Raw genomic sequence first — 23,572 nt, 5'->3', positions numbered from 1 at the left:
ATAGGAGTCAGAAGATGACAATTTTAAACGTATTAATTTTCCTGCATGTAGTTATGATTTTTTCCAGAAGTACGACAAAATCAAACCTATATAAGTAGGGTATCATTTCAATCGTATGGACCTACAGAATAAAGATAAGGTGTCATTTTTACCAAAAATTTACTACGTAGAAACGGAATCCTCCAAAAGTTACAAAACAGCGTTTTTTTTCAATTTTGTCGCACAATGATTTTTTTTCCGTTTCACCGTAGATTTTTGGGCAAAATGACTGATGTCATTACAAAGTAGAATTGTTGGCGAAAAAAATAAGCAATCATATGGATTTCTAGGTGCAAAATTGAAAGAGTTATGATTTTTTTAAAGGCAAGGAGCAAAAAACGAAAATGCAAAAACGGAAAAAACCCGGTCCTTAACCCCTTAAGGACCCAGGACGTACTAGAACGTCCTGGCACCCTGGGCTTTAAGGACCCAGGACGTACTAGTACGTTCTGGTGTTTCTCCGGTCTCTGCCGCGCCCCGGGCAGAGTTCGGAAGCGGATGCCTGCTGAAATCCTTCAGCAAGCATCCAGGGCAAACGCCGAAGGGGGCCATGTAGGCCCTTGCGATCTGCGGCGATACCGGGCTGATCGGGTCTCTGGGACCCGACCGCCCGGTAATTTCGCATGATCCCGGCTGTCACAGACAGCCAGGACCATGCTGGAGCCTAGGAGCGAGGTGGCAAGCCGGCCACCTCCTCCGATCCCCTGCGATCCGTTGGTTAGTTAACCGACCAATCGCAGGGGGGGGGGGTTGCTTCCTCCCGTCCTGCCCGGCCCCTTGAAGTCCGGAGAGGACGGGAGGAAGACCGGAGGAAGCGGCGGGGGACGGGGGAGTGCTGGGGACCGGCCCCGGTACTTACCTCGTCCCTGAAGACCCGGATCCCGGCGATGAAGATGGCGGCGGCAACAAGTGAGTTGATCTTCAGCCGCGGTCGGGCCCTTTACAGCAATGCACGTCGCCGTAAAGCGACATGCATTGCTGTAATGGGACCCTGTAAACTACAACTCCCAGCATGCCCAGACAGCCCTTGGCGTCTGGGCATGCTGGGAGTTGCAGTTTTGCAACATCTGGAGGTCCACAGTTTGGAGACCACTGTGCCCTTCCAGATGTTGCAAAACTACACATCCTCAACATGCCCTTACTGTCCAGGCATGCTGGGAGTTATAGTTCTGTAACATCTGGCCCTTCAGATGTTGCAGAACTCCAACTCCCAGCATGCCTGGACAGTTTTGGCATACTGGGGGTTGTAGTTTTGCAACATCTGGAGGGCTGCAGCTTGGACACCACTACACAGTGGTCCCCAAACTGTTCTCCTCCAGCTGTTACGTAACCACTACTCCCAATATGCCCTTCAGCTGCCTGGGCATGCTGGGAGTTGTGGTTTTGCAACAACTGGAGACACACTGGTTGGGAAACATTGTCTGTTTCCTAACTCAGTGTTTCCCAACCCGTGTGCCTCCAGCTGTTGCAAAACTATAACTGCCAGCATGCACTGATAGACTGTGCATGCTGGGAGTTGTAGTTTTGCACCAGCTGGAGATCCCCCCTCCCTGTGAATGTACAGGGTACATTCACATGGGCAGGGGGCTTACAGTGAGTATCAGGCTGCAAGTTTGCGATGCAGCAAATTTTGCGCGGCAGCTCAAACTCGCAGCGGGAAACTCGCTGTAATCCCCCGCCCATGTTACTGTACCCTAAAAACACTACACTACACTAACACAAAATAAAATGAAGAGTAAAAAACACTACATATACACATACCCCTACACAGCCCCCCTCCCCTCCCCAATAAAAATGAAAAACGTCTGGTACGCCACTGTTTCCAAAATGGAGCCTCCAGCTGTTGCAAAACAACAACTCCCAGTATTGCCGGACAGCCGTTGACTGTCCAAGCATGCTGGGAGTTTTGCAACAGCTGGAGGCACCCTGTTTGGGAATTGCTGGCGTAGAATACCCCTATGTCCACCCCTATGCAAATCCCTAATTCAGGCCTCAAATGCGCATGGCGCTCACACTTTAGGGCCAGATATGGGGTATTGCCGTACTCGGGAGAAATTGCCTAACAAATTTTGGGGGGCTTTTTCTCCTTTCACCCCTTATGAAAAGGGGAAGTTGGGGTCTACACCAGCATGTTGGTGTAAAAAAAAAAAATGTTTACACTAACATGCTGGTGTTGCCCTATACTTTTCATTTTGACAAGAGGTAAAAGGGAAAAAAGCCCCCCAAAATTTGTAACGCAATTTCTCCCGAGTACGGAGATACCCCATATGTGGGCGCAAAGTGCTCTGGGGGCGCACAACAAGGCCCAGAAGGGAGAGTGCACCATGTACATTTGAGGTGATTTGCACAGGGGTGGCTGATTGTTACAGCGGTTTTGACAAACGCAAAAAAAAACAAAAAACTCACATGTGACCCCATTTCGGAAACTACACCCCTCACGGAACGTAATGAGGGGTGCAGTGAGAATTTACCCTCCACTGGTGTCTGACTGATCTTTGGAACAATGGGCTGTGCAAGTAAAAAAATTTGTACAGCCCACTGTTCCAAAGATCTGACAGACACCAGTGGGGGGTAAATGCTCGCTGTACCCCTTGTTACGTTCCTCAAGGGGTCTAGTTTCCAAAATGGTATGCCATGTGGAGGTTATTTTGCTGTCCTGGCACCATAGGGGCTTCCTAAATGTGACATGCCCCCCGAGCAAAATTTGCTCTCAAAAAGCCAAATATGACTCCTTCTCTTCTGAGCATTGTAGTTCGCCCATAGTGCACTTCAGGTCAACTTATGGGGTACCTCCATACTCAGAAGAGATGGGGTTACAAATTTTGGGGGGTATTTTCTGCTATTAACCCTTGCAAAAATGTGAAATTTGGGGGGAAACACATTTTAGTGAAAACATTTTTTTTTTTTTTTTTTTACATATGCAAAAGTCGTGAAACACCTGTGGGGTATTAAGGCTCACTTAATTCCTTGTTACGTTCCTCAAGGGGTCTAGTTTCCAAAATGGTATGGCATGTGGGGGGTTTTAGCTGGCACCATAGGGGCTTCCTAAATGCAACATGCCCCCCAAAAACCATTTCAGAAAAACGTACTCTCCAAAATCCCCTTGTCGCTCCTTCGTTTTTCAGAGCGCTCTACTGCGCCCGCCGAACAATTAACATAGACATATGAGGTATGTGCTTTCTCGAGAGAAATTGGGCTACAAATACAAGTAAAAATGTTCTCCTTTTACCCCTTACAAACATTCAAAAATTGGGTCTACAAGAACATGCGAGTGTAAAAAATGAAGATTTTGAATTTTCTCCTTCACTTTGCTGCTATTCCTGTGAAACACCTAAAGGGTTAACACACTTACTGAATTTCATTTTGTATACTTTGGGGGGTGCAGTTTTTATAATGGGGTCATTTGTGGGGTATTTCTAATAAGAAGACCCTTCAAATCCACTTCAAACCTGAACTGGTCCCTGAAAAATAGTGAGTTTGAAAATTTTGTGAAAAATTGGAAAATTGCTGCTGAACTTTGAAGCCCTCTGGTGTCTTCCAAAAGTAAAAACACATCAATTTTATGATGCAAACATAAAGTAGACATATTGTATATGTGAATAAAATAAATATTTGGAATATCCATTTTCCTTACAAGCAGAAAGCTTCAAAGTTAGAAAAATGCTAAATTTTCAAATTTTTCATAAAATTTTGGGATTTTTCACCAAGAAAGGTTGCAAGTTACCACAAAATTTTACCACTATGTTAAAGTAGAATATGTCACGAAAAAACAATCTCGGAATCAGAATGATAACTAAAAGCATTCCAGAGTTATTAATGTTTAAAGTGACAGTGGTCAGATGTGCAAAAAATGGCCGGGTCCTAAGGTGTAAAATGGCTGGGTCCTTAAGGGGTTAAGGGGTTAAAGAGGTACTCCGGTGGAAAACTTTTTTTTTTTTTATCAACTAGTGCCAGAAAGTTAAACAAATTTGTAAATTACTTCTATTAAAAGCTGCTGAATACTATAGAGGAAATTATTTTCTTTTTGGAACACAGAGCTCTCTGCTGACATCACAAGCACAGTGCTCTCTGCTGACATATCTGTCCATTTTAAGAACTGTCCAGAGGAGGAGAAAATCCCCATAGCAAACATATGCTGCTCTGGACAGTTCCTAATCATATACCACAGCAACCTCACCTGCGCACATCAAGCATTTGGAAAGAAGCAGACCATGTTGAAAGTGGAGGACTAGGGGGGAGTGATTCCTCAGCCCTAGCAAACCATCAAGGATGCAGGGGCTCTTACAACCCAACAGGTAGTGCAACAAACTGTGGAGCATGACCACTCAGTAGACACCACAGTAGGTCAATATTTCACATTACAGCAAACACTATGAGGAAGAAGATAAAATATGGAATTACCCAGCACACTGCTACTAGATAGACAGAATCCATAACAATGCTCCAGGTATGGTAACTACACAAAAGTTGTCTTGCTCAGTTGTTTGCCCAGTCAACCAGCTACAAAAGGTGATTCCAAAGTCTTTAACAATAATGATGTAGTCAAGGAGATCAAGGCTAGAAACAGTACAGATGTAAGCATAATCACCCATTCGTAGGGGACCCCCTTCTACACATACTAGTCTCCTGGCCCCTTATGGGCCTATGCTTGGGGTAAGGGGATACAATCTATTGTTTCCTGTGATCGGTCAAAACTGTTTTGTCAATGACCAGAAACATCTAAGGCTAAGTTCACATCAGGGCTGGTTTTAGGGAGGGGGGCAACCTGGGCAATTGCCCAGGGCCTTATGTCCAAAAGGGCCCCCTGAACTCTAGAGGCACATTACTGCATTTTGCCACCATTTGTGCAAAATCGCTGCAAAAATGCAGCGACTTTATGAAAATTCAGCAGACTACAGTAATGTGAGAGTGGCCCTGTGGGAGCCCAGGCTTCAGAGAGCCCACAGAGCAGAATAGACACTCACACTGTATGGTAAAGGACCTTCCTGATGATGTAATCGCAGGTCCTTTACCATATAGTGTACAAAGAGAAGGAGGTAGCAGGAAATATGTGATAGGGGGTCATAGAGAGCAGTATATATGTGATAGGAGGTCATAGAGAGCAGTATATATGTGATAGGGGGTCATGGGGAGCAGTATATATGTGATAGGGGGTCAGGGGAGCAGTATATCTGTGATAGAGGGTTATAGGGAGACGTATATATGTGATAGGGGGTCATAGGGAGCAGTATATATGTGATAGGGGGTCATAGGGAGCAGTATATATGTGATAGGAGGTCATAGGGAGCAGTGTATATGTGATAGGGGGTCATAGGGAGCAGTATATATGTGAAATACGGGGTCATAAAGAACAGTATATGTGAGATAGGGGACATACGGAGCAGTATATGTGAGATAGGGGTCATACAGAGCAGTATATGTGAGATATGGGGTCATACAGAAAAGTATATATGAGAGAGGGCCATGGGGAGCAATGTGTGGAGGGGGGGGGGGGTCTTTTGGTCCAGTCTGGGGTCTGTACACCAAAGGTCATCAGGGTATGATTTATTTTAATGATTAAAGCGCAACTGCCGCATTAAAATAAGTCAATAACCATCAGCATAGCCTAAGAGCTGATCACCGGTATACTGCAGCCTTCGAGCTGATCAGCGGTATACTGCAGCCTATAAGCTGATCACTGGTATACTGCAGCCTACGAGCTGATCACTGGTATACTGCAGCCTACGAGCTGATCATTGGTATACTCAGCCTACGAGCTGATCACTGGTATACTGCAGCCTACGAGCTGATCACTGGCATACTGCAGCCTACGAGCTGATCACTGATATACTGCAGCCTATGAGCTGATCACTGGTATATTGCAGTCTACGAGCTGATCACTGGTATATTGCAGCCTATGAGCTGATCACTGGTATACTGCAGCCTACGAGCTGATCACTGATATACTGCAGCCTACAAGCTGATCACTTGTATACTGCAGCCTATGAGCTGATCACTGCTATATTGCAGCCTACGAGCTGATCACTAATATACTGCGGCCTACGAGCTGATCACTGGTATATTGCAGTCTACGAACTGATCACTGTTATACGGCAGCCTACGAGCTGATCACTGGTATACTGCAGCCTACGAGGTGATCACTGGTATACTGCAGTCTACGAGCTGATCACTGGTATATTGCAGTCTACGAGCTGATTACTGGTATACTGCAGTCTACAAGCTGATCACTGGTATATTGCAGCCTATGAGCTGATCACTGGTGTAATGCAGCCTACGAGCTGATCACTGGTATACTGCGGCCTACAAGCTGATCACTTGTATACTGCAGCCTATGAGCTGATCACTGCTATATTGCAGCCTACTAGCTGATCACTGATATACTGCAGCCTACGAGCTGATCACTGGTATACTGCAGCCTACGAGGTGATCACTGGTATACTGCAGCCTACGAGCTGATCACTGGTATGATGCAGCCTACAAGCTGATCACTGGTATACTGCAGCCATCTCTCTGTTTTTGCACTTTGTGTCTTCTATGCTGTAAAAATTACTTTTACCCACAGTTGCCAAAAGTCAGAGAGAAGTGGCCAGGGATCTACAATGCCCTGGGGCTGCCAAGCCTTTCTTCTCTGGCGTCACAGCACCGCCCCAGTCTGACTGGCACGCAGCTCTGTTTCTTTCTCAGTTAGTGAGCGTTGCCGGGGCGGTGCTGTGATGTCGGAAAAGAGATTGCAGATCCCTGATCTCTGACTTTTGGCAACTGTAGATAAAAGTCATTTTTACAGCATAGAAGACAGGGAGCGCCAAATCAAATGTATGGCTGCAGTATACCAGTGATCGGCTTGTGCTGTGCTGACAGGTTATTGACCTATTTTTATCTGACAGTTGTGCTTTAAATAAAAAGTATTCACTATGGGGGAGATTTATGAAAGTCTATGTAGAGGATGCTACTCTCATTTTTAAAAAGGCCTCTGATCGGTTGCTATGGGCAACTCCATCACTGATCCTCTGCACAAGTTTTCATAAATCTTGCTCTATATAGCTAAAATTTGGACACAATAATGCATTTGTGTTATGGCCTTCAGCTGAGATGCAGCACAATTCAACATGGTGTTCTTTGGCCACGTGACCCATGGGCCCCATTTTTATTTTTGCCCAGGGCCACACTCAGTCAAAAACCGGCAGGTAGTCCATTGCACAATGGACCCCACCGTAACCAAGGTCCTGATACTGGCCTGGAGAGGGATGGTTTTTCGCCCCTGGATTCTATACATAGATATTTTTACATTTTCAAAAGGCATGCCAAAAAAGACCCAAAAACACAAAATAGGCGGAGGTGTCTAACAGTTAATATACAACTGCCTGTAGTGTATTTTTACATTAGTTAAAACCAAAAATGCTAGTAGTAAACATGTGCTAGCCTTTTATTGTCCTCCTGAAATTCATGTAACCTTACAAGTAAGATAATCCAGAACCTGTCACCACAAGTAAAGCAATTTTTCCACGTAAGATTTTTACTAAAACTTACTTTATATTCTTTCTTGATAAACAAATAACAATACATTGAAACAGTGAAAGACAACACATTACAAGAGACAAAAAAGCTAAACTATACTCTTAGCTTTTTGCATTGTATAGTGTTTGTCATGGTGTCATGGTGGGAAAGTGGACCTTCCTGTTTTTCATGATGGCTTGATGGATTGAGAGAATCTATGATTACATCTTGACATTTTGTCATTTGGTTGCTCAGGGCTACAATGGTCATCCTATTCACGTACACTAAACCCAATACACTGGGTTATAGTGTGGGTGAACAGGAGACCGATGTGGGGTCTCTGACTAAGATATAAACCTGCCTGGTGAATTTGAATATTCATGGGTGCTGGTCACTTGAGCGCTTGTGCCTACTGAGCAGTCACATGACCAGTACCCATAAATATTCAAATTCAAAAAAGAAAGAAAGAAGCGGACCTTCAGAGGGACACCGCTCCGGGCTGAAGGTACGTATCTTAGACCCTGCATTGGTCTCCTGTTCAACTGCACTATAATCCAGTGTATTGGGTTTAGTATGGGTGAATAAGATGACGGTTTTCCTTTAAGGATTTTTCCCCATTTTTACCTAATATTTCTATTAACAGATATAAATCATAAAGGAAATCAGAGTAAGAAAAGAAAATGTATATGTTCTTTCTTTAGCATGTATGGTCATATTCTAGTGCATTTCAATCCAATGTATACAGCTCTAATTAAGTAATATGGTAATTCACATACCTACAAAGCTGTCACATACCTACAGGCCCATATTTATAGCTGGTGCTCTCTCAGGTACTCTACTGAATACACCCCATTAGAGTGACTGCACATGCATCAGCATTTGTTCATTGAGATCTGACACAAAAAAATGCATTATAGACATGTACATTTTGCAGCAGTTCAGACCTATGTGGATTCACCAAAAGGTGGAAAATGAATATCATTTGTTCGGGTAACAGAATGGCAGCATAAGCTACAACAAAAGTTTTATGATTTTTTACTCACTTAATTGCTGCCCCTCAACACTGCTACCCTAGGCAAAGGCCCTTGGGTGCCTAGTGGCACATACAGTGCTGCATACCTATAACAATGTTGGATGTCCCAGTACAGGATATGGTCCCATACAGTACTTAGGCCCTGTCAGGCCCGGAGAGCACCAGCTAACCAGGTGACCTGCAGCTTGACCTATGGGCTCCTTATTCAGCCCCCTTTATAAGAGGGGGAGGTACTACAATCACTCTCTTAGATCCTGAGGTTAAGTTCAGTCCACATGTCTCAGAGTCAGTGTCCAGCACACCTGGAGGCCTCAAGCCTAACCTACAGCCACATGCCAGTAAGTCAAGTCATCTATGTCTGCTGTCACTACTCTCAGGCACGTCAAGTCTATCATAGTCAGCATGGCTGTCCTAAAGTCTGTCAAGTCAATGCAAGTCCCAGCAAGCTGCAAGGTCCCCTTCCTGTTACTGGCCACCTCTCTAGGATCCTGGCCTAGCTGTAAAGACTGTTACCATCTGTCTACCTCAGTAAAGCTACCATTAACCCTGACCTGGCCTTGGACTCTTATTTGCCCTACCTAACTAGGACTAGCGGTACTCCCGTTCAGGTGGCTATCAGGAAAACCATGCCCTGGCTTAACAAACATTTAGGGGTTAATACCCTCTGCCCCTGGGCTACAACATCTGCCCCATACACCTCACCTTCGCACCCCCGTGGCACACCACAAATGTTTGTAACGCTATTTCTCACCAAGAGCTCAAATGAGTTTTTGGTGATAAAACTTGTGCTCTCGATCTTAGACTGGTTATGCATGTACACTGGCTTTTCAATTTACAAAAGAGTTCCATGCTCTTTATTCAAAATATGAAGGTCCCCAAGTACATGTAACCAATAGAGAAAATGAAGAGGGGATGGTCCTACATTTGGAACCCCACAGATCATGAGAATGAAGAATGGTCAGAATGAAGATGATATAGTGCTGGTGCAGCATTGCATTCCTTATGTGTTTTTCTTGCTTTTTAAAAAAAAAAATTTTCATCAATTATCTTTTTATTGGTAATTTCCATATATATAGCAAAGAGGTACAACATCACAATAAAGTCATCAGAACCCCGTAACCAACAAAGCAGGGGTGTAATCAATTCAAAGGTACAGAATTACAAACAGTGTAGGGAAAATAATAGCACCGTAGATATGGAAGGAGGGAAGGGTCTGTCTTCATTTTAAAGGCCAGGTTACGTTTAGAGGAAATCTGGAAATCTGGTGCGGGTAGACTAAGGGCAATGATCGACATGGAAAGGGAGATTTGGATGTTAGTCAACGCTCTTATCACCTCCTCAACCTGCCTCCAGATCGTGGTTATGACCATATATGCGAAATAGAGCCTACCTGAGTCCCACATCTCCAACATAGGTTTGAAGGTGAGAGCTTGTAAGCGAAGGGCCATTCAGGGGTCTTATACCAGTGTGAGGTTTTTCCTGCTTCTTGAATGGGGCTGTGCTGCAGTTCCTTGCAAATGTGGGTGCCTGGGGGCTGTCATGCAGAGAAAAAAAAGTAAACGTTGGTGGTCCGAGAGATCGGACCCCTACCAAACATAAAGTAATGGTATATTAAATCTATAAAGTAAATAAATAGTGGTGGATAATGGAAGTACATGGAAATGCCAACTGATGGCAGATGCCCATTATTTGATTTTGATCTGAGGTTTTGATCTGTTTTTAATAGCAAAAGTTCATGACTGATTCTTGCATCATTGTGGCAAATATTCATAGTTGACAAGCAGGAGCATGCCTCTGTGGTACTGTATTTAATTTCTATGATTATACAATACATTGCCACACAGTTGTTAGCAGTGCTAAAAATGTATCTTGTTGTGTTGTTTTTTTGCTTTTTTGTTTTGTTTTTGTAGCAGCGATGGAACTCTAAGTCATAAAAAAGAGGAGACAGTAAAGCTGCAGGAGATTCTTACAATGCAGAGATCTGGAAACAGAAGACTGTGCTATTGTTATTTCCATAGAGGCTTAAAGGGGTTATCCACCATGAGGTGATTTTAATACATACCTGCTAAACAGTAATGTTTAGAAAGGATTGTGCTTGTCTTGGAGCTAAATTACTGTGTTCTGAGTCCACTATAATGTTGCTGTTATCTTTTTGTGAAATGGCTATTTAATGTCCCAATATTCCTTTATTGTAAGTGTGAGATCACTTTTCTTCTTCCCACACATCAGCCTTCCCACCCATTGAAGCACACCTGGGCTGCCTTCCATGCTGTACTGTAAACAATAGACCAGTGTTTTCTAACCAGGGTGCCTCCAGCTATTGGAAAACTACAATTCCCAGCAGAATGATCTCCCTCCCACCCAACGGTCACTCCACCCATTGAAGCAGACAGGCTCCCCTTCATCACCTGACTAGTGATGTAATGTCTTGGGTTGCACTGCAACCTGTGAAAACCTGAGACAACACTTATTTTGTATGCTTTTAAAAAAAACGTTGGGACAAAGATCAAAAAAGAATTGCAAAACTATCATCAAACACAGACACTATATTATGAACTACACTAACTTTACAGCCCTTGTAGCATAGTCAAATGGAAAAAAAAAATCTTGGAATACCCCTTTAAGTGATGCTTAGAAATCGAGGTCATAGGATTCACATTGCTACCAGTGTCTCCCTCTAATCCAGTGTTTCCAGGGTTGCAAAACTGCAACTCCCAGCATGCCAAAGGATGTCCGGGCAACAGCTGGAGGCACACTGATTGGAAAACATTGTATTAGAGGGAGACACTGGTAGCAATGTGAATCCTGTATTCTGTATTTCCTAGCAGGACTGAAGCCTGAAGGGCTGAAGGGGGGATTGGGCGTGCAGGTTTGCCCATTGATGTATTATGAAGGTGTATAGTGGGAAAACCCTTGTAAAAACCCTTCAGACAGGAGCATGAACAGCTGAGCTCTGCTGCTTTTGAAGCGGAATGAAATTATCTTTAATTCAGTGTACGGAAACAATTATGCTATACAATTGATTTTTGTATCCATTTAAGAGCACTAAAGAATCTCAGAGGAATAAACCTGCTGAAAAGGGTCCAGCTGTCCATCTCTTATACTATGGGATATTAGACCGAGGCTGAATGTGCAACACAATGTAATGTACAGAATAACCTTTTATAGAATACACATTAAAAGCAGATGTATTTTATAGTCTTAAACATCATGGGGGAGATTTATCAAAACCTGTCCAGAGGAAAAGTTCCCCAATTGCCCATAGCAACCAATCAGCTCTCCACTTTCATTTTTAACAAGGCCTCTGCAAAATGAAAAAAGCAATCTGATTGGTTGCTATGGACAACTGGACAACTTTTCCTTTGCACTGGTTTTGATAAATCTCACCCCATGTGTCAATCACTACATATAAAAAGTGTTTTCCTGCTAGAGATGGTAGTCAGATCTGGGATGTTCCTTTTCTGAAGACCAATGGAGGTTCGTATGTGAGTTGCACAAAGGTCTATCTAGATGTGCCAATCACCTTGAAGCCTCGCAAAATTATTATATAGGTGGTATTATACGCCCTCTAGATTAGCTAAAATTTACCCTAATACTTCTGAAGAATGTTGGCGTTGCCACCGCGCGACTGGTACGCTCATGCACATGTGATAGCAATGTTAACCAATACATCCCCATGGGAGAACATAAAGGGTCTATTCACACAGCAGAATTTCTGCATATGGATCCTGCATAGGTTCTGCATGCGGATTACACTTCAAAATTAAAGCCCAATAGACTTCTATGGGATTCACACTTCTGAATTTCTGCATGTGGATTCCGCACCAATTTCACACAAAATCCGCACAAGCAAGAAACCACCCAAATAAACGCGGAAATTCTGCCGTGTGAATAGACCCTCAGTATATTCTGGACAAATTGCTAGGTATTGATACCCCTCGGGGCCCAGTGGTAGCGCTACTTACACTCTCGGTGAATCACTTACTGAAACCCAAGAGGGTAATACTCTTCATGTCCTAATAATAACCAGAACCTCCATTGTACGGAACTGGAAATCAGTGTCCATTCCTGACTTATCTGCTCACGACAGGGCGTGGAGTTTATGCCTTTCTGATTTAAAACTATGTCCTTTTGTGTTAGTTTAACTTCTTTTAACCCCTTAAGGACCGAGCCCTTTTTCACCTTAAGGACCGGAGCGTTTTTTGCAATTCTGACCACTGTCACTTTAAACATTAATAACTCTGAAATGCTTTTAGTTATCATTCTGATTCCGAGATTGTTTTTTCGTGACATATTCTACTTTAACTTAGTGGTAAAATTTTATGGTAACTTGCATCCTTTCTTGGTGAAAAATCACCAAATTTGATGAAAGAAATGAAAATTTTGCATTTTTCTAACTTTGAAGCTCTCTGCTTGTAAGGAAAATGGATATTCAAAATATATTTTTTTTGGGTTCACATATACAATATGTCTACTTTATGTTTGCATCATAAAATTTATGAGTTTTTACTTTTGGAAGACACCAGAGGGCTTCAAAGTTCAGCAGCAATTTTGACATTTTTCACAAAATTTTCAAACTCGCTATTTTTCATGGACCAGTTCACGTTTGAAGTGGATTTGAAGGGTCTTCATATTAGAAATGCCCCATAAAAGACCCCATTATAAAAACTACACCCCCCAAAGTATTCAAAATGACATTCAGTAAGTGTATTAACCCTTTAGGTGTTTCACAGGAATAGCAGCAAAGTGAAGGAGAAAATTCAAAATCTTCATTTTTTACACTCGCATTTTCTTGTAGACCCAATTTTTGAATTTTTGAAAGGGGTAAAGAGGAGAAAATTTTTACTTGTATTTGAAACCCAATTTCTCTCGAGTAAGCACATACCTCATATGTCTATGTTAATTGTTCAGCGGGCACAGTAGAGGGCTCAGAAGGGAAGGAGCGTCAAATGGTTTTTGGGGGGCATGTCACCTTTAGGAAGCCCCTATGGTGCCAGAACAGCAAAAAAACACACATGGCATACCATTTTGGAAACTAGACCCCTCAGGGAACGTAACAAGGGGTAAAGTGAACCTTAATACCCCACAGGTGTTTCACGACTTTAGCATATGTAAAAAAAATTATATTTTTTTTACCTAAAATGCTTGGTTTCCCAAAAATTTTACATTTTTAAAAAGTGTAATAGCAGAAAATACCCCCCAAAATTTGAAACCCAATTTCTCCCGATTCAGAAAACACCCCATATGGGGGTGAAAATTGCTCTGCTGGCGCACTACAGGTCTCAGAAGAGAAGGAGTCACATTTGGCTTTTTGAAAGCAAATTTTGCTCTGGGGGCATGCCGCATTTAGGAAGCCCCTATGGTGCCAGAACAGCAAAAAAAAAACACATGGCATACCATTTTGGAAACTAGACCCCTCGGGGAACGTAACAAGGGGTAATGTGAACCTTAATACCCTACAGGTGTTTCACGACTTTTGCATATGTTAACATTTTTTTTTATTTTTTACCTAATATGCTTGGTTTCCCAAAATGTTAACATTTTTAAAAAGGGTAATAGCAGGAAATACCCCCCAAAATTTGAAGCCCAATTTCTCCCGATTCAGAAAACACCCCATATGGGGGTGAAAAGTGCTCTGCTGGCGCACTACAGGTCTCAGAAGAGAAGGAGTCACATTTGGCTTTTTGAAAGCAAATTTTGCTCTGGGGGCATGCCGCATTTAGGAAGCCCCTATGGTGCCAGAACAGCAAAAAAATAACACATGGCATACCATTTTGGAAACTAGACCCCTCGGGGAACGTAACAAGGGGTAATGTGAACCTTAATACCCTACAGGTGTTTCACGACTTTTGCATATGTGAACATTTTTTATTTTTTTTTACCTAAAATGCTTGGTTTCCCAAAATTTTTACATTTTTAAAAAGGGTAATAGCAGAAAACACCCCACAAAATTTGAAGCCCAATTTCTCCCGATTCAGAAAACACCCCATATGGGGGTGAAAAGTGCTCTGCTGGCGCACTACAGGTCTCAGAAGAGAAGGAGTCACGTTTGGCTTTTTGAAAGCAAATTTTGCTCTGGGGGCATGCCGCATTTAGGAAGCCCCTATGGTGCCAGGACAGCAAAAAAAAAAAACACATGGCATACCATTTTGGAAACTAGACCCCTCGGGGAATGTAACAAGGGGTTAAGTGAACCTTTATACCCCACAGGTGTTTTATGACTTTTGTATATGTAAAAGAAAAAATTTTTTTTTTTACCTAAAATGCTTGTTTTCCCAAAAATTTTACATTTTTAAAAAGGGTAATAGCAAAAAATACCCCACAAAATTTGAAGCCCAATTTCTCCCGAGTACGGCGATACCCCATATGTGGCCCTAAACTGTTGCCTTGAAATACGACAGGGCTCCAAAGTGAGAGTGCCATGCGCATTTGAGGCCTAAATTAGGGATTGCATAGGGGTGGACATAGGGGTATTCTACGCCAGTGATTCCCAAACAGGGGGCCTCCAGCTGTTGTAAAACTCCCAGCATGCCTGGACAGTCAGTGGCTATCTGGCAATACTGGGAGTAGTTGTTTTGCAACAGCTGGAGGCTCCGTTTTGGAAACAGTGACGTACCAGACGTTTTTCATTTTTATTGGGGAGGGGAGGGGGGCTGTGTAGGGGTATGTGTATATGTAGTGTTTTTTACTTTTTATTTTATTGTGTGTTAGTGTACTGTAGTGTTTTTAGGGTACAGTCACACGGGCGGGGGGTTCACAGTAGTTTCTCGCTGGCAGTTTGAGCTGCGACAGAAAATTTGCCGCAGCTCAAACTTGCAGCCGGATACTTACTGTAATCCTCCGCCCATGTGAGTGTACCCTGTACATTCACATTGGGGGGGGAAACATCCAGCTGTTGCAAAACTACAACTCCCAGCATGTACGGTCTATCAGTGCATGCTGGGAGTTGTAGTTTTGCAACAGCTGGAGACACACAGGTTGTGAAACACCGAGTTTGGTAACAAACTCAGTGTTTTGCAACCAGTGTGCCTTCAGCTGTTGCAAAAGCTACAACCCCCAGCATGTACGGACAGCGGAAGGGCATGCTGGGTCTTGTAGTTATGCAACAGCCGGAGGCATACTACATTGGCTGGGGATGCTGGGGATTGTAGTTATGCAACAGCTGGAGACACACTGGTTTACTACTTAACTCAGTGTGCCTTCAGCTGTTGCAAAACTACAACTCTCAGCAGTCACCGACCGACAGCCAACGGGCATGCTGGGAGTTGTAGTTATGCAACCACCAGATGCACCACTACAACTCCCAGCATGCACTTTAGCTGATTGTGCAAGCTGGGAGTTGTAGTTACACAACAGCTGAAGGTACACTTTTACATAGAAAGAATGTGCCTTCAGCTGTTGCAAAACTACAAGTCCCAGCATGCCCATAAGGGCATGCTGGGAGTTGTGGTGGTCTGCCTCCTGCTGTTGCATAACTACAGCTCCCAGCATGCCCTTGTTGCATGCTGGGAGCTGTTGCTAAGCAACAGCAGGAAGCTGTCACTCACCTCCAACGATCCAGCAGCACAGGTCAGTCCCTCGTCGTCGCCGCCGCCGCCGCTGCTCCTGGGGCCCCGATCCCAACAGGGACGCCGGGAATCGGGGTCCCCAGCACCGGGGGTCGTCTTCCCGCACCCGCTCACGTCCTCCGGAAGAGGGGCGGAGCGGGTTGCGGGAGTGACACCCGCAGCAGGCGCCCTGATTGGTCGGTCGGTAATCCGGCCGACGAATCAGGGCGATCGTGAGGTGGCACCAGTGCCACCTCACCCCTGCTGGTAATGGCTGTTCGGGGCCGTCTCTGACGGCCCCGATCAGCCAGTAATTCCGGGTCATCGGGTCACTGGAGACCCGATTGACCCGGAATCTGCCGCAGATCGCTGGACTGAATTGTCCAGCGATCTGCGGCAATCGCCGACATGGGGGGACATAATGACCCCCCTGGGCGATATGCCGGGATGCCTGCTGAACGATTTCAGCAGGCATCCGGCTCCGGCTCCCCTCCGGCTAGCGGTGGGGGCCGGAAATGCTCAGGGCGTATCCATACGCCCTCGGTCCTTAAGGACTTGGAAACGGGGGCGTATGGATACGCCCTATGTCCTTAAGGGGTTAAATATACCCCCCTCCCTTACCGTGTTGATTCCCTTCATGTATTAATCTCTGAACTCTCTCCAATGTATCTATATCCTTCTGGAGATACGGCCTCCAGTACTGCGCACAATACTCCAAGTGAGGTCTCACCAGTGCTCTGTACAGCAGCATAAGCACTTCCCTCTCTACTGCTAATACCTCTCCCCATACACCCATGAGCACTCCCCTCTTTCTACAGCCAATACCTTGCACTTATCCACATTAAATGTCAGTGTCTAGAGTTCTGACCATTCTTCTTGTTTACCTTAATCCTTTGCCATTTGGCATATTCCTCCAGGAACATCAACCCTGTGACGAATCTCTGTGTCATCAGCAAAAAGACACCTAACCATCGAGACCTTCTGCAATATCACTGATAAAGATATTTAACATGATAGGTCCCCAACAAGACTGTTCTGAATATGGTAAATACCAGGGGCTATTAGTTGGCATTTATACCCAATAGTTTACCCAGGGGTAGTTTCCCTTTAAAACTATCATTTACACTGCAAAAACAAAAAAAGACAAAAATGTCACTGTACAATAATGTTTTGCTACATGCCTGGCTTAGGACTGCTCAGAAATATTTGCCTAAGGGCCTGCTCCTCCCATATCTTACTCATTCCTTGGCATGGACAATGGTAATACATAACATAGCAGTTAAGGAAACACTTTGCTAGCTTAGCTCTGAGAAGAAGGTAAGGATATTTTTACTTTTTTTTATATTGCATATTGTGGTTTTCCTTCTCACTTTCACATAAAGCTGATGTTGTATGTTATGCTGTGCTTTTATGGCTGTTTGTGATGTACATTTGTGTTGTGCGGGAGCCTGAATGATCTGCACTTGCCTTCCAGCTTTCACTATGTGAAATGTCATATTGAATAGCTGTGAACTGTTTCTCTGGGAGTAGGTTGCGTGCACAGTGGAGTATAGTTATCAATGGAATTTTATCAGTTTTTTATGCAATTACAATCATAATAATACGTTATGGTTGATAATGAGGCAGAAAGAAGGGGTGTAGCAGTAGCATACAAAACTAGTAGTGAGCTGGAACAGGTAAGACGCAGTGATCAGACCTGTCAGAGCTTAGTAATGGGACTGTTCATGAGCAAAGAAAATAGTAGATATGTTCCAATGTGTTATGAGTTAGGTGAAACATATTTTATTAACTGCAATACAATATACTACAATACAATGTACTGTATAGTATAAAATCTTGTAGGAACTGTGGCTGTGGGGAAGGAGCGTGTACGTTTTTGTCAATGGGAATCAGTGCACGGATAGCTCAATGATAGGCTCACTGTTTGCAAAAAAAAAAAAAAGGCCTTCGACTGCACTCCTCAACATAAGAACATTATAGCCCATTGCAAAGGGCATGATGCCACCACCCATAATTACTCCTTTACAACTTTGTAATGTCATGTGCTGTACTTTACTGCTGAAATATGTTATGATGCCAGTAATTGTGACAATGCTGCCATGCTTGACACTGTATTGTGCTGTCTATGCCAATGGCACTCCCTGGTGCATAGTGCTAGGGAACTGTTGTCTCAACAGTGTCACCATTCCTGTGATAGTTGATGGCACTGTGTACAGTGTTCCTGGATGTCAACCTCCAGAAGGAGGAGACCTCAGTCAGTCTTGCCATTGTTTTGGTGCCCAGCCTATGTAGGGTGTGGGTGCATTGGCACCCCAGGGCAGAATGTGCAGGAGTGATTAAGACCTAAGGTGAGTGAGAGCAGAGGTCAGTGCCTAGTCAGCCCCAAGGAGCAAAGGAGAGAAAGCAGCCAACTCAGTGACTGAAATGTAAGAAAAAGTAGAGCCCCTGAATCCACTGTGGGAGGATGGTGATCCAGAGTGTGTGAGAGCTGAGAGCCCTCAGAGGAGTCACTTATGAGAAGAAAATGTCACAGAGACTATAGATTCACAGGGCGAGATTAACTATCATTGTGTATGCTCTGCAGTACTTTAGACGAGAAAAGTCTCTGAGCGTGGGTCTATTGTCCGTGCAATTTATCAAATGTCACACAGCATTTAGTAAATCTTGCGAATGGACATTATTGTCTATTCTACACAGCACTTTAGACAAGAAAAGTCTCATAAAAGTCTCAGAGCCTGAGACAAATATATCAAAAGTCGCACATAGTACAGTTATTTATTATCACGGACTTCCCGCCACACAGAAAGTATACTATAAAGCGAACATCTCGTATGTCTTCTGTGAGGTGCCGGCTGGTTACACTTGCTTTCGTTCTTAGGTTCTGATTACAATAAATGTAACCTCTCCAAAACATGTTTTTCTTAAAGGGGGTTATCCAGGAAAATGCTTTTTTTATATATATCAACTGGCTCCAAAAAGTTAAACAGATTTGTTAATTACTTCTATTAAAAAATCTTAATCTTTTCAGTACTAATGAGCTGCTGAAGTTGACAAGCAGAGATGTCAGCAGAGAGCACTGTTGCCAGACAGAAAATAACAACTCAACTTCAGCAGCTGATAATTATTGGAAGCATTAAGATTTTTTTAATAGAAGTAATTTACAAATCTGTTTAACTTTCTGGAGCCATTTGACATATATAAAAAAAAGTTTTTTTTCCTGGAACACCCCTTTTAAAGTATTTCTCTATCTATTCTTTAATGTTTATAATTTTTTTTTTTAAACATTCTAAGTTAGCCCCCAACTTTGTTAGTTTAAGTTCAAAAGGACGATCATCCATGTGGTAATCGGCCAGAATCGTAAGCTAGGTTCACACGATGGAAATTCAATTCCAAATTCCGGATAGGAACTTGGCATGGAGATTCCGCTGCAGCAGAGTCACGTTTAGTTCAATAGGACTTTGCTGCTCAGTGCATACGGTGGAATTTCCATGTCAGATCTTTCCCGAACGGAAATGCCTTTGTCTGTGTCTCACAGAATGAATGTGGTCATTCTTTGTGCAGAAGCCGTACTGAATGCATTACTGTCTATGAGACAGTGCAATCCTGTGCGGTCCGAGCGCCGGAAGATTCTGCCAGGACTGTACGGAATGTGCGCTTGGAGATTTTAAAACATAGAAGGAATCGGATTGGTTGCCATGAGAAACTGCACCATGCTTCCACTACATGTTTCCAGAATTCTCCAGAGACAAAATTGCACCATGCGCATGGCGTAAATTCATACTCTTTCTTCGAATCAACTGCAAAAGTGAAATTGGAGCATTAAAATATGTAGAAAACCAAAACAATCAAAAAAAACTGCATCAGACATCTACATGGATAACAAAAATGAATTTTTTTTTTTAAATTAGAGATCATTGGGATTCAACTGTATTATTTTAGAATTTTATATATTATTAGATTAGATTACCCTTCAGATTAAAGCTAAAATGTCATTTGAAACGTAAACTGCCTGTGTCGCATGGTACATCCCAAAAATTTTATAAAATGCTTCTTACTAATGTGGTAATGGTGGGGTGTGTGGTGCAGGGCAGATGTTTTTACCCTATGGGCAGATGGTATGAACCCCTTGTGTTTGTGACGCCAGGGTGTGGTTTAGCCTTAACCACCCGAAGGAATACCGCTGGATCCTGGGCTAGGCACAAGGGCAATGAAGACACCAACGCCAAGTTACGGACAATGGTAGCTTTACTGAGGGTAGACAGTTGTTACAGTCTATGCAGTACAGCCAGGGCCCAAGGAGGTGACCAGTGACACAGAGACCTCACAGGTTTGCTGGGACTTGTAGTGGACAGGAGAATTTAGTGCAGGCGACGCTGGATAGACAGAAGACTTGACTGACAGGACTGTGACTTTAGCTTACTTTGCACTTGACTTGTGGCCGCAGGACTTGACTTATGGTCTCCAATGTTCTGGACACACACACTAAGACGACTTGACTGCACTGGACCTCAGGAACAAGAGAGAGAAGCTATCTCCACCCAGGGTTTATATGGGGGAGACTAGCAGGGAGCCCATAGGTCACCTTTGGGGTCAGCTGGTCACTAGTACCTCCTGGGTAACAATCACATGGTACATTTATTAAAGTCACAACACACAATAAAATGCACAACATATTTACATGGGGAAAACAACTGCAGGGGGCCCTGGGACACTGCCTGACAGGGCAAAAGAGAACAAGGAAACACCATCCCGTACTGGGCCACCAACACTAACTATTTAGATTGGATTTCCGCCAGGTCTGACAATTCAGCGTATTTTCCGTTGATGATACTTTTTTGAGACTTTCCAATAAAAGTCTCAGTTGCTAAATTCCTGACCACTGCATTTCATCCTCTACTGTAGACCACTATACTATTTCTGCGTAGAAGGGCTCTTAAGCAAAAGTTTCATAAAAGTTTCAACTAAAAAGACTGAGACTTTCTGGAGACTTTCTAAACAGTTGATAAATCTCCCCTACAGAGTCTGTAAAAGGGATTGCATGTCTGCATATTGTATTGCTATAAGGGCATCATATGAGCCCCAAATAGGAACACAGTCACAGTAAACCCATGGCATGGACAGGGCCTAGTAGAAACTCAGAGTAGGAAACAGTTTCGTGTGAGTGGAGAAAGCCAGGGAACTAGGGCTCAAGTCCTGCAGGAACTCATGGGAACGGAGTTCCTGAACTTTTTCCACAGCAGGAACACATGTCACATTAGCAGGAGTCCTGCAGGACCAGCCCTTAAAGGGGTATTCTGCCCCTACACATTGTATCCCCTATCCAAAGTATAGGGGATAAGATGTCTGATTGCGGGGGTCCTGCTGCTGGGGACCCCCACGATCTCGACTGCGGAACCCCAGACATCCGTGCCGGATGACTGATGATGTTGGGCTGAGGCTCATGACGTCACAGTAATGCCCCCTCTATACAATTCTATACAATTCTATGGACTTGCATTGAGGGGCCATGACGTCACGAGCCTCTGGCGCTGCACCCAACGCTCTAAACGAATGCTGTGTGCAGCAGGGAGAACGTGGTGGTCTCCAGCAGCGGATAGGGTATAAGATGTCTAGTACCCCACACTTTTTTTCCCAGGACTTGACCCCTGCAGGGAACAAAGCGTGACTACAGAAGACCACACCAGTAAGAGGTATTGATAGGGCACTTCTGTCAGTGTCCTTCTCTTCCATGTAGAGAGAGGTGCCAAAAGATAGCAAAAGTTATCAAAACCTGTGCAGAGGAAGAGTGGTGCAGTTGCCCATAGCAACCAATCAGATTGCTTATTTCCTTTTTTTTTAAAGGCATCTAAAAAAAACAACTGCAATATAATTAGTTGCTATGGGCAACTGCACCACTCTTCCTTTGAACAGGTTTTGATAAATATCCCCCTATGAAACATTTGTGGTGGACTTCCACTCTTAAGAAAAGTTACTGTTCATAGGGCACTCCGGTGGAAAACTATTTTCTTCATATAAACTGGCTACAGAAAGTTAAACAGATTTGTAAATGACTTCTATTAAAAAATGTTAATCCTTACAGCACATATCAGCTTCTGTATACTACAGAGGAAGTAGAGTTGTTCTTTTCTGTCTGACCACAGTGCTCTCTGCTGACACCAGAAAGTTAAACAGATTTGTAAATTACTTTATTAAAAGTAATTTACAAATCTGTTTAACTTTCTGGCACCAGTTGATTTGAAAAAATAAATGTTTTTCCACTGGAGTACCCATTTAAATTGAATTGTGTTCTCTGTTTGTGTTTAATGTTAGATGTGTTCTTCAGCTTTGAAAAACGTATTCCCTATCCACATGATAGGGGATAAATATCTGAGCACAGTGGGTTCGACCGCTGAGACCCCCTGCAATCTCTTGATCGGGGCCTGGTTCTCACCGCTCAACTCAGCAGCCCGCTGCCTTTACCCTGACTCACTTGTGCGGCACAGCAGTGACAGCCCTCTCAGTCAATCACCTAACACTTGTCCCCTATCCTGTTTATATGAGATAAGATTTTCAAAACCAGAGTATCCCTTTAAATTGCAAAAGTCAGTATTGTTATTATTAACACACAATTTTACTTGCATGTAGCTGAGGTTGTTTAAAGGGTTAGTCCAGCATTTTGTAAAAAAAATAAATAAAAATAAAGGGCCCTGATTTATAAAAATGCTTAAAAGAAAAAAAGTTGAGAGATTAAGCCCAAAGCAACCAATCACAGCTCATCTTTTACTTTACCAGAGCTTAGATAGGAACGATAAAATAGGAAAGCTAAACTGTGATTGGTCGCTGTGGGCAAAATCTCTCAATTTTTTCTCTCACACATTTTGATAAATAAGCCCTATAGCAATAAATTTCTATTTGTCCCTGAGATTAGTGGAAAACTTCTATACAGCTTAATCACAAGAACCCAAAACTATGAGAGGGCCAAAATCTTGTACATCAGAAGAGACTACAGAATGTTGCTAAATAACCTAAAGGAGAATAACTAACAATCGTATTGGGCTAGTGGCTCTCATCAAACCTGTCCAGCCACATTATTCAAAGTGTACAATGTTCTGCCTTTAAAAAAAAGAATACTAAAACTATAAACCTGTAACACATCATAAGATATATCTACACAGTGTGTACCTGATATACAGTATTATTCACAAACGTGTGGTTTTGTTTTATTCTATAAACTACTGACAACATTAATCCCCAGTTTCATATAAAAATATTGTCATTTAGAGTATTTACAGATGTGGACAAAATTGTTGGTATTTTTCTGTTAATGACAGAAAACCCCACAATGGTGTCTGAAATAACTTAAAACATTTGACAATAGGGAAATGTTAAACTAAGGTGTGTCCTGGAATTAGCGTCACAGGTGTCTCAAAACTTTTTTATCAGTCAGTTGCCTATTAATAGGGTAAAAAGCAACAATAGG

General features: G+C 43.1%; 1 protein-coding gene across 5 annotated transcripts in view; it reads left to right on the top strand.

Moving 5' to 3' along the window:
* The window catches only part of CAST (calpastatin), a 197,570-nt gene that overhangs the window by 5,743 nt on the left and 168,255 nt on the right, over positions 1-23,572 (top strand). The window contains exon 1 of one of the 5 annotated variants that reach the window (XM_056537570.1): positions 10,592-10,611. The exons of 2 other annotated variants lie outside the window; for them this stretch is intronic. In XM_056537570.1, coding sequence (XP_056393545.1) covers positions 10,607-10,611 — 5 coding nt within the window. In that variant the 5' untranslated portion in view covers positions 10,592-10,606. Of the gene's footprint in view, positions 1-10,591; positions 10,612-11,679; positions 11,709-17,409; positions 17,431-23,572 lie in introns of those variants that run through there. 2 more of the 5 variants (XM_056537572.1, XM_056537581.1) reach the window with 2 other exon arrangements.

The sequence above is a fragment of the Hyla sarda genome, chromosome 1 (assembly GCF_029499605.1).
Source record: "Hyla sarda isolate aHylSar1 chromosome 1, aHylSar1.hap1, whole genome shotgun sequence".
Lineage (NCBI taxonomy): Eukaryota > Metazoa > Chordata > Amphibia > Anura > Hylidae > Hyla > Hyla sarda.
This window is presented reverse-complemented; position numbering and strand designations above follow the sequence as displayed.